The sequence below is a fragment of the Procambarus clarkii genome, chromosome 4 (genome assembly GCF_040958095.1).
Source record: "Procambarus clarkii isolate CNS0578487 chromosome 4, FALCON_Pclarkii_2.0, whole genome shotgun sequence".
Taxonomy (NCBI): Eukaryota; Metazoa; Arthropoda; class Malacostraca; order Decapoda; family Cambaridae; genus Procambarus; species Procambarus clarkii.
Genome location: NC_091153.1, coordinates 41,233,580 through 41,246,042, shown reverse-complemented (window position 1 = coordinate 41,246,042; position 12,463 = coordinate 41,233,580). Strand labels below are relative to the sequence as shown.

Sequence of the window (12,463 nt, the reverse complement as noted above, 5' to 3'; positions counted from 1 at the left end):
AAGTGCTCAGCATAAACTAAAAGGTGAAGAGGAAAAATAGCTAAATAAAAACAGGAGTGCTTTAACTCAGTGAAATATTGTAGAAGCGAACGATGAGTCAGCAGAGGAGTATTAGGGGTTAATGTGTTATGGGTGCATTGCGCAGCTTCATCTACCCACCTATCTTGTCTTTACCTATATAATACTTGTTGTCAGAATCTGCTCGATTCATCATCTCCAAGAGCTTCACTTCAATCTGCGCCTGGTTGAGGAATGGTTTCTTATTCTTAATGATCTTGATGGCCGTCCAAGCCTGCTCCTCATGGTCAAAGGCCTTTACAACCTGGAGGAGGAGGAGAAGAAGGTTTAATTAGAACAAGAAGCTATAATCCAAGCAGTTGTGGGAAGCGTCCTACGATCACACTAAAATACATAATCAAATAATCACATAATTTTTGACAGCAGCCGATTGAGGAAAGTACTTTCGTACCTACACCAGTACATTTCACATTACAAAACATATGATGTGAGGGTAGATGAGTGTGATGAGGCCATGGTTAGTGTCAGTATGGAAGATGATTGTGGGTAGGAATTAGTTTAGTTCATTTATTATGCACCCCATACCTCATGGGTAGATGGTGTATAGCTTGTGGTGTACTACAGGGTCACATTCCATGCCAAATCAGCACAGCTCCCCACCCAACCACCTCAGATTGACAGGAAATTTGACAGGATGGTAGACGACCAACCAGGTTGTAGTGGATATGTGGGCAGGCAGGCTGTTCCAAACAACAGCCTGTTGGACCAAGCTCTCAAGTCAAGCCTGGCCCCAGGTCTGGGTTGGGAAGTAGAACAACTCCCAGAACCCAATCCACATACAATCCAGGCAGGACAGGAAGTAACATACACATGCAATATTTTAGTCCTCGGTGATGTATAATATTCATAGAGAACGGATGCCAAAGAAAAAATTAAAAAAATTGCTTACAAAAAAAAAAAAAAACTTAGCTTCTAATTGATGTAAAACCTTCATGTTGGACCAGCTTTGAAGCTAATGAAATAGTTTTTATTCAATATAGTTTTACATTTAATATTGAAACTTTTTACTTAAAGATCACATGAAGTAACCTTTAACCTCGAATATATAAAAAAGTTCATAATTAATGATTTAAAATCATTTTAATTAAATACATAATTGGGAAAAATGTGCTACAGTTAAATGCATTCTCTCTTTGGTACAATTTTCCTTTTGGGACGATCTTGGGAACAGGAACAAAACAAAATTATAACGATTAACTACTACACACGCTGTGATTCATACTTCAAGCTGTGAGCAACTGCGTCCAACAGCCTGGTGGACAAGACGACATACCCGGTCAGAGACCAGGCCTCCCAGCCATACGCAGGGAAGCATAATCGACTTGAGAATGGTCCAGGACGGACCGAAACGTTGTCGTCTTTTCACCTTCTAGTGTGTGGTCTGGTCATCTCCCAGCCATATATGGGCCAACTGCAGGTAAGGGGACCACAACCCCTGGCCAGAATAGGGAGCTGGAGATGAACCCTCAGGTAAGGTAAGAAAGGTCTATAAACTCTTGGGCCCCAGCCAAGCAGTCACGACGACAGCAAAACACCAACTTACGCAGAAGGCACTACGATACTTTCCACTAAATCCAATTCAACTGGAAGGCACATAGGCTGTGTTCAGGCCTGAATGCACTCTGAACGAAAAAGGGGGCTTGAGGGTCCATTGGGGAAGGTGAGGACTTAGCATTTCTCACCTTCATCTTGTTCATCTTGGTGATTCCGAGGATTAACCTTCTCGTAACCCAGTCTTTGACCACGCTTCCTGGCTGGTGGTCTAGGGCCAGACTCACGAAGCAGTTACACAAGTACTTACGAACGTGAACATCTTTCCTCAATCTCTGACGGCTTTGGTTACATATATTTAACAGTTTACAAGCATGAAAACTTCCTAATCAACTGTTTAATACAGTAATAGTAAACAAAACCGCCAAAGATTGAGAAATGATGGACAGCTTCCAACCCGTCCTCGACTCAAGTCCATTACATTCAGCGGTCGACCCCACAGACGCATTCATAAATTTTAACATGCTGTTCATTCAAAACGGGAATTTTCTCAAGTATAAATTAATATTATAATATATTGGCATATTGTGTATATATAGGCATAGGATAGGTTAGGTTAGGTGTTTAGGTTCTGTTGACGATTATTTGTATTTGTAGTACGTGGGTGAAGCATTTATAGCGTTGTGATTCGAACAAAATTCGTCAGTGAAGCACTTGTTCCGGATATGTTCGAACGTCAGCAGTTGTGAGTCGTGTGTAAACCGCTTTTCATTCATAAACAGGGGGTTTGGCGGGTGCATGGCATCACTTTTGGATCTTTGTTTGGAGGATGGGCTGACAGCTTCGTAGGTGATTGCGTAATTGCTTCATGAATCTGGTCCCATGTTAACCGGGCTGTCGAACACAGCTGCTTGCAGCCTGACATGAATCACAGCCTGGTTGATCAGGAATCCTTTGGATGTGTTTATTGAATTCTCTCTTGAACACCATGAGAGGCTATCCTGAAGTTCACACTCAACCTTAACTATGTCAATGACAAGAAAGAAGTCAACCTAAACTTTACCCAGTTGACTAAGAACCCAAATTGTGCCAACTGGATAAGCATCAAATCCCTGGCTAACAGTTCTGACAATTTGGGAGATCAAAATAACTAACTGTCAAGGTTCTACAAGAATCTAGAGAACCTGGGGTCAGATTCATGAAGCAGTTACGCAAGCACTTACGAACCTGTCCATCTTTTCTCAATCTTTGGCGGCTTTGTTTACATTTATTTAATAGTTAATGAGCTCCGAAGCACCAGGAGGCTGTTTATAGTAACTACAGTTGATTGGGAAATTTCATGCTCGTAAACTGTTTAATAAATGTAACCAAAGCCGTCAAAGACTGAGGAAAGATGTACACGTTCGTAAGTACTTGCATAACTGCTTCGTGAATCTGGCCCCTGGAGGTGGTAAAGCACCACCCAAGTATATCTGGTGATGATTCTGGTTACTAAGTTTACCCTAAATGGAAGAGCTTGTAAGTGGTAGCAGACATGGCCCAATTTAAACCCTAGTTAATACCTGAACTGTGGGTGAATTGGAATGTGACAATAAGTGTCCAGCATATGCAAGGAAATAAGGAATAACTAACTGAATACTACCAGTTAAACCTGGGGCCATCTACACGCAAGTTACGCAAGTACTTACGAACGTGTAAATCTTTCCTCAATCTTTGACGGCATTGATTACATTTATTAAAGAATTTACAAACATGAAAACTTCCCAATCAATTGTTGTTATTGTTATAAACAGCCTCCTGGTGCTTCGGAGCTCATTAACTGTTTAAGGCTGTAATTGTAAACAAAGTCGCCAGAGATTGAAAAAAGATGTACAGGTTTGTAAGTGCTTGCGTAACTGCTTCGTGAAACTGGCCCCTGGTAAACAGTGGTCAAACAGATAGCTGGACTGGAAATATGAGTACAGGGTATATTGCAACCTGGATATGCAATTTTGTTAAGTATGCAGGACCATAGTTCACCCCTATCTATTACAGCAAAAATTTCAAATTATGAAACATTTCCAAAACAAGGGTTATTATAAACTAATATTTATCCTAATAATTATATTATCCCAAGTTATGTTATTAATAACAACAATTATTTATAATTATAAGAGACAAAATCTAAGACCAAAAATATTAAATATGATGAACGTTCAGTAATGTCTATGCTCTGTAATCCAAATCCCACGAGTACCACCCCCATTCTGGTTAGCCGCACTTTTTCAACTCGGGAAAATTTATTACTAGGAATGTTAAAAATTAACAGATTCACAATTTTTTGTATCACAACCAACGTAATTTGTACAATTCCCGCCCTATGTCTAGTTGCTCTCCCTACTTACCCAGTTACTTCTGCCATTTATCCAGTTACTTCAGCCATTTACAAGGTTTCTTCTATCATTTACATAGTTACTGACGTCGTTTACCCAACTGCCTGTACTCCTAACTGGGTTAAAACATCAAACACTCGAACATTAAACATTAGGGGTCGCCCTACCAATCTAAAATGTTCAAATAACACAAATGAGCCCATTTCGCCAAGAATAACAATGGATAGTCCACCAACAAGAAGGAATCTAGAACCTCATTTCATAACCAGAAAGCAACTGAGGAGCCAAACTCTCCTTTATTTGGGTCCATTTCTTAAGTAATGCCATGGTGCCTGTGTAAGGGCTTGAACAAGTCACATCAGACCAGGAAGGACAGATATTGGGACTCCTGAAATCTATGGAGGAGAGATTAATCCAGAACATGAACTGGGATCCAGGAACACATCTTTGGGAGAGTTAGGCAGCATTCACCTTTAAGGTACAGCCTCCTGTAACTCCCCGAGCTTCTAGAACCCTCCTTCCCAAGAAAAGGGCCAGGGGTTATCTTGAGGTTATCTTGAGATGATTTCGGGGCTTTCGTGTCCCCACGGCCCGGTCCTCAACCAGGCCTCCACCTCCAGGAAGCAGCCTGTGACAGCTGACTAACACCCAGGTACCTATTTTACTGCTAGGTAACAGGGGCATAGGGTGAAAGAAACTCTGCTCATTGTTTCTCATTGTTTCTCATTGAAACTCATTGTTTCTCGCCGGCGCCTGGGATCGAACCCGGGACCACAGGATCACAAGTCCAGTGTGCTGTCCGCTCGGCCGACCGACTCCGGGGTGGAGTCCTTAACTTCATTTGAACTCGAGGAAAAGGAAGGCCCTATTATCAAGACCCCTAACATACTTGAAAGGGTTGCTTCCAAAACATCACATAAACACAAGGGCCAAACTCTGGAGGAGAAACTTGGCTCTGATACCACCATTACATTTGCCAAGGGATCCTCACTCAGAGAGGATCTCAAACCAATACCTCAAGACCTGGAGAGGCCTTAAGCCAAGGCCCTTTATGAACCTTTGGCGGTGGTTTGTTAGCACTGGAAAACTGCAGCTTCCCTTGTGTCCATCTTTTCTCTCTCTCATCAACATACAAAGATTAGTTTGCTTCACTTAAACTTTCTGGGTGGGTTTGTATGGTTATGATGTTGATCTTGCTTTCCCAGGCTCCGAAGCCATGTCTCTATGAGCACACCCGCTTCTGGTCCTGGTGTTTGGTAGGTCTGCACAATTTCTAAAGCCTGCAAGCTTAGTGGCTGTTTCGGTGGTACGAAAGTGAAGTACCAGGAAGCTACCGAAGGCCAGCCCAGAAAAATATACATACTGTACCTGCAGATAAATATACAAGGATATGTGGGCCTGCGAGCTGCTCCAAGCAACAGCCTATTGGACCACACTCTCTCAATTCAAACCTGGAGCCTCCCAGGTCAAGCTTGAGGAGTAGAACTACTCCCAGAACCCCACCCAGCAAGTATCTATGATTTGTATATTTCAGTAGCAAAGAATAACAAAACTAATTTAGCTCTTTTCTAAACCCTATATGTCAATGGTTCTGAGGATTAACATCCTTGCCGGAGGTGGGGTGAACGAGCTCGCGCTAGTTCCTAGAGAATTCAATAGTTTGTTTACTTGGCTGAGGATGGGTTTTTATTTTTTGACAGATTTGAGGCCTTGGTCTTTTTTAATCCAGCAGCACTGTAGTTTGTTTTGTCTTGCCAACTTTCTGGTTGCCTTTCTTGGTGAGGAGGCGAAAATAAATGTCACAGCTTCCTACGCCTCTGTGAGGGGGGGGGCCACCTTGCCTTGTGGTTACCTTTTGTTGATTCCGGAGGTCAACGGCCCAGTCTCTGACCAGGCCTCCTGGTTGATGATCTGGTTGGTCTGCTAGGCTACTGGACCAGACCATATGCTCGCAGTCTTATGTATGAATCACAGCTTGTTTGATCATGTATCGCTTGGAGGTGTTCATCAAGTTCTCTCTTGAACATTGTGAGGGGTTGGCCAGTTATGTCCCTTATGTGTAGTGGAAGATTGTTGAACAGTCTAGGGCCTCTGATGTTGATGGAGTTCTCTCTCTCTCAGAGTACCTATTGCTGATTTGGAACCAGCCCCTCTAATATTTTCCATGTGTAAATTATTATGTCTCTCCCAACTGCGCTCTGAAGAGCACAGGTTTAGTAATTTTAATAGGTTCCAATAATTTAGATGTTTTATTGAATGAAGTCTAGCAGTAAAGGATCTCTGCACGCTCTGTAGGTCAGCAATTACGCCAGCTTCAAAAGGGTCTGTTATTGTCCAATAATATTTCACTCTAGAGAGCATGTCTTGAAAAGTATCATCGTTGGTATGACATCTCTTGTTTGAGCAGTTCTTATTATCCAACCTGTCACTTTTCTGGCAGTTGTGCAAGCTACTTTATTGTGTTCTTTAAAGGTAAGGTCTTCCGACATGATTACTTCTAAATCAACAACAATGTTTTTACGTTCTATGGTATAATTTGACTGCATTTCGTATGTGGTTCTAATTTTTATATTTTTTCTTAATTGCAGGAGCTGGAACTTATCCTCATTAAATATCATTATTTTATGTGGCCCAATGAAAGACCTGATTTATATCTGATTGGAGGTTTGTCCTCTATGTTGTCTACTCATGGGCGTCTGATAGCTGGGTGGACAGCACTTCGGATTCATAGTCCTGAGGTTCCGGGTTCGATCCCCGGTGGAGGAGGAAACAAATGGGGAAATGTTTCTTTCACCCTGATGTTCCTGTTACCTAGCAGTAAATAGGTAACTGGGAGTTAAACAGCTGCTACGGGCTGCTTCATGGGGGTGTGTAACAAAAAAGGAGGCCTGGTCGAGGACCGGGCCGCGGGGACGCTAAGCCCCGAAATCATCTCGAGATAACTCTCATAAAACTCCTATTGTCATCAGCAAAGGAAACAGCATTATAGTTTGCGCCCTTGTCTATTTTCAACATGAGAATGAGAGAGTAATGGAGCAAGCACAGTTCCCTGGGGGACTGAACTCTTCACGGTTGATGGTCTGGATTTTTCTTTGCTGACTATTACAAACTGGGTTCTGTTAGTTAGGAAATTGTACATCCATCTTCCTATTTTATCGGCGATTCCTTTTGAATGCATTTTGTGCACAATAACACCATGGTTACATTTGTTGAAGGCTTTTGCAAAATTTGTGTATATTATGTCAGCGTTTTGCTTTTCTTCAATGGCACCTACGGCCATGTCATAGGGGTCCAACAATTGTGATAGGCAAGAGCGCCCTGTTCTGAAACCATGTTGTCCGGGGTTATGGAGATGCTGTGATTCCATGTGTTTTGTGATCTTGCTTCTTATGGGAGCCGGTGGCTGAGCAGACAGAACACTGAATGCGTGATCCTGTGGTCCCGGGTTCGATCCCAGGTGCTGGCGACAAACAATGGGCAGAGTTTCTTTCACCCTGATGCACCTGTTACCTAGCAGTAAATAGGTACCTGGGAGTTAGTCAGCTGATACAGGCTGCTTCCTGGGGTTGGAGGCTTGGTCGCGGACCGGACTGCGGGGACACTAGAGCCCTGAAATCATCTCAAGATAACCACTCCTTCAAAAACTTTTATGGTGAGTGATGTTAGTGCACTCAGCCTTTAGTTTTTTGCCTCTGCTTTATTCCCTCTAAGGAGTGGTGCTCTCTCTCTCCTGTTTTTAGTATGTCAGGAATAACACACTGTGTTTCCTGTCACATTTGAAAATATTGAATTCTGGTATCCATATCTGTCAAAGCAGTCCTTTGTATAAGCTTCAGATAAAGATGCAAGCACTGCATTCCCCTCATTTAAGAGCCCAGTTATAAATTAGCTTTTGTTTTGCATATACGGATACCTTGTATATTGATACATACGAAAGATGTTATCAAATTTGTGGAAGTATAGAGTATTTTATACGGTATTCAGGAAACTCTTAAACAGCCTAGCCATCATGTAAGATGGGTCACCCAGAATGATATAACAAGAGCATATGATATAACACCCAGAATGATATAACAAGAGCATATGATATAACACCCAGAATGAGATAACAAGAGCATATGATATAACACCCAGAATGATATAACAAGAGCATATGATATAACACCCAGAATGATATAACAAGAGCATATGATATAACACCCAGAATGATATAACAAGAGCATATGATATAACACCCAGAATGATATAACAAGAGCATATAACACCCAGAATGATATAACAAGAGCATATGATATAACACCCAGAATGATATAACAAGAGCATATGATATAACACCCAGAATGCTATAACAGGAAGATATAACAAGCACAGACAAAATAAATGGACACAACTGTTGGTTCTCTCGCGAAAGCATTCCTGGCAAGTGGCACTGGCGCCACCTACAGAAGATGGTAGAAACAGCACCAGCATTCACAAACATTTAAAGTGAGAGTTAAGATGTTTACAAGTGTCACTTTGAGCCAAATCCTAAAAGAACTACCCAGGACAGGGTTATCTTCTTTCAAATTGACTCAATGGCTAACTTCATTGTGGTAGGTAGAATCCCACCTACCTACCATCTGTAGAGTTCAGTTCCTCATTGTGGTAGGAACTGTCTACCACAAGAAAGAAGAACTGAATCAAGAATATATGTAATTTTGATGGGAAACATTTTTTGCTGCCAGTACCAGGGAAGGGAACCCAAAACTAAATCTAAGGCAGATGATGAAGACAGCAGAAGAAACAATAACCAGCCTTCAAAACATTCATTAAATATTTTGAAGCATAGACCTTAATGCACTAACCAACTGGTCCAGAGAAATGCCGAACACTTAACTTAAAGACGAAATCAGCCACAGGCCGGCTGCAACACCTGATGCAGCTGTCTGAGCACCCAGCAGAGGGTAAAGGGGCCTCATCTTCTAGACTTGGTGTGGACTGCTCCACCACCTGGTGGCAGAGGGGAGGTTGTTGACGTGCTCCCGAGATAGTCATCAGAGCTTTGTTTTAACAGTTGGGCACTTGGCAAAACATTTCTTGGCAGGATGTTCAGAGTTTTAAGGACTCTACCCATGCAATTGAAGGAAGTTCACCTCAGTAATGGGTTGACCTTTGGTCTCCATGTAGTTGCTACCAGTCCAGCAACGAGAGGCTTGGTCGACAACCGGGCCGCGGAGACACTACGACCCGAAAACGCCTCAAGGTAACCTCAAGGTATGGTAGCCCCCATAGAGGTGAAGGGTAAGAGGTTTATAAGGACCCCTTGTTCCAAGAGGGGTCTTGGAATAAGACTTTCTTGTTCTTATCAATTCTCCCTCACAGATACCCAGTGTGGCTAGTCCATACAGTAATGGCCAATGTGTAAGGTGAAGGGATCCAATGAGGGAGCTGGCCAGACATGTTATATTACATATGTTGAGTATATATACTGTATACCATAAAACCCTGAGCTGTAATAAGCCATAATAGCTGCTAAAATCTCTCTTAATACTCTAAATATTACAAACATACCAACCTGACCAAATGAGCCTTTGCCTATTAACGAATCAATTTCATATCGATCTTCAAATTTTTCTCCCGACTTGATCATATAGTCATGGTTGTCGTCGTCGTAACCATCGTTGTAAACCTTCCGCTCCTTTTTGTGCATACTTGGACTCTGGCCCTGTGTTTGTTGGGCCCGTTTCTTTTTCTTGGCATAGTAAACCTAAAAGAGAAAGATAACATGGTAAACAACTGAAAACATCTGATCAAGGGGTGACGTGTGTAAATTATATAGATGGCACATGGTTAGTGTACCATTCAGCTATGCCTCAGTTGACACAGATACATTAAACCTTTGGTCCATTTATGCTCTTTAACTCTTTAAGAACAAATATTCTCAAACTAGGTAGTGGTTACACTCTCATAATAATAATGATAATAATAATAATAGTGTAGAAACTTACTACAATAATGTAATGCTTGCTTGAAGGTGAAGAAAAGACCCAATACCTTTGTTTAGAAAACATTGTTTACAGCAAGCTTTCATCCACAAGTTTGGTAATAACACACCAGTATTGCATCTTTTAATTCAACAACAACCACCACCACAACCACAAGAGCCGTGATGAGGGTTCGAACACATGCACTGGATGTTCCTAGATGAGCTCTAGTCAACTGCACCACGACATGGTAAAAGAATTGCAACCTGGAGAAAAGTTTCTCACCAGTTTCCTTCACGAGAACAAAAAAAAAAAAAGACAAAGCAAGGGAACTCAGAAGCCCCTGTAGGATGTTCAGGATTGACTTAATTAAAACTACCAGTCAAGGGAATACTGAAAGATTATAATCTTGGAAGTTACCACTGACCCTGAAAACTCGGAAATAAAGAGCCCTAAGCCTCATCTGGAGCTAGAGCCTGGATACTAGTGTTTTCCCTGGTGCACTTGAAGCCGTGAAGATAGTGCCAATGAACAAACACAACAGGGCAACACAGCAGAAGCAGCCAATTTAATCCTGGACTAACTTGGGTTTAAAGCAGTATATACTCCTGCCTCTCACAATTGCTAGTCCACTATGACATGGCTTTAGATGCAAGGAAGACAAGCAAAATGCTGATGTAATACTGTACACAGACTTCATTAAAACTTACAACATATGTTACAATGGTGTAATTGCAAATCAAATGGGTTTGAAATGAAAAACTAGCAAAAATAGAAAATGGTTCTTTTATTTTCCAAACAACCCAAACAACAGAACCCAAAGAGTAATAATAATCAAAGGAGTAAAACCTGGATCATCCAATATGAAAAGCTCAGTACCCAGGGTACTGTACTTGCTCCAGTACTCCTTCTCATTCTCATAATTCTCATATCGGACATGGAAAAGAACACACAAACTATAGTACCGTATTATCAAGTGCAGATAACACTAGGATTTTTACGATAGTAAAAACAGCAACAGACATGGCAAACTTCCAAACAGATGTAAACCAGGTTTAACAATGGTCTGTAAAAAAATAACATGATGTTCAAAGAAGAAAGTTCCAGCTCATGGACTATGACAAAAAATAAAAACAGAAACCATATATAAAATGTAGCGAAATCCGACTATAGAAAGAAAACCAACGTTAAATGTAATGAAACACCAATTTCTGAGTGAGAACCCCCAGAAGCTTCCTGAAGATTCTATCACTGATTTAGTGTCATACTACTAGGTGACATCAGTTGCGGAGTTCTACTGGCCTACCCGGGACCACAAGCTAGAACCTAGCCCACCTCAGAGAGGTGCAGGAAGCAGTGGCTTATGAACACTTTACATTTAAAGTTAATCATAACTGCCACCACCAGGGAAGGTACCCAGAAAAGTAGGCAAAACAAAACAGACTACTGCATAGTTAAAATGAACCTGCAGCCTCAAAATTGTCAAAAGAACTCTCCCAACAATGAAAACAAACCACCAAAAATTTGTGAAACTAACACAAGCTAGTTTGCCCCACACCTCCCACTCGCCTTGGGGGAAGAGGGAGGCGGAGGAGGACCAGGCCAGGCGGACCGGGGCAGGCAGACCATCAATTCTATTCTTCTTCTGGTTTTGCCAGATGTTCAGGTGCTCGGACATAAGCCTCTTCACAACGATATGTCTTGGCATTTGCCTCTTTACATCCCGCTGTTCTCCGACTGCGACAAGGCCTCGACGTGGATGCCTTTTTGGCTGGACTGATTGAGATGTGGGTTTCTTTCTCTCTTTTCCCCGGTCCAGCAATTCAGGAGAGCCAGGAGATTGAAGCATCAATCTCCGAGTGCTGGAGAGTCAAGATTCTTACAGGAGAGGTATTCTTCTGGATCCTTGGTGACAACCCAGCCTTGATTTCAGGCGCTGCTTACCCAGTGTGAACCTGGGCTTTTTTTTTTTTTTGCAGATAAGCCACTTTCAGAAGGTCGGGCGAGTGACATACTTTGCTAGTTCAACCTTCTCTTTCCCTCTACACATTTGGACTTTCTAATGGGTATTTATCATCATATATATGGTGCTCAGGTAGCTGGGTTAATGGTGTCCCACCTGCGGTCGCCTTCTTGACAACAGTATCCCTGGAGAGGGTTTCGGGAGTTCGTCTACTCCCCGAGCACGGCCTGAAGCCAGGCTCGACCAGTATGAAGTCTCTTGGTGTTCCTTCTGTCATTTTTTGTCCCTTCATTGTTGCTCTTCAGTTTACGGGCTATTCATGCCCATGCCACCTCATGGGTGGCTTAATATGCATCAATCAAATGCTCTTCAGCCTCTAAGTGGGTTGTTCGGTTCTGTCTGCCTTGGCTGTTTCTTGAGTGGCATCTTATGCTGAATACTGTCGCCTCTTATCATGCAGCGACAATACAATTCTCCCTGATAGGCCAATAGAACTCCGCAAATGATGGCACCTAGTAGCATGGTGCTAAATAAGTCATAGTATTAGGGAGCCTCTAGGGGCTCCCCCTAGAAAAAGAACTGTAGAAGACCTGGAA

The 12,463-nt window shown here is 42.2% G+C and overlaps 1 protein-coding gene across 1 annotated transcript in view; it reads right to left on the bottom strand.

Moving 5' to 3' along the window:
* LOC123750599 (serine/threonine-protein kinase minibrain) overlaps nucleotides 1–12,463 on the bottom strand; it is a 156,497-nt gene that overhangs the window by 33,540 nt on the left and 110,494 nt on the right. The window contains 2 exon segments of the mRNA XM_069333700.1: nucleotides 175–322; nucleotides 9,496–9,687. Of these exon segments, the coding sequence (XP_069189801.1) occupies nucleotides 175–322; nucleotides 9,496–9,687 (340 nt within the window).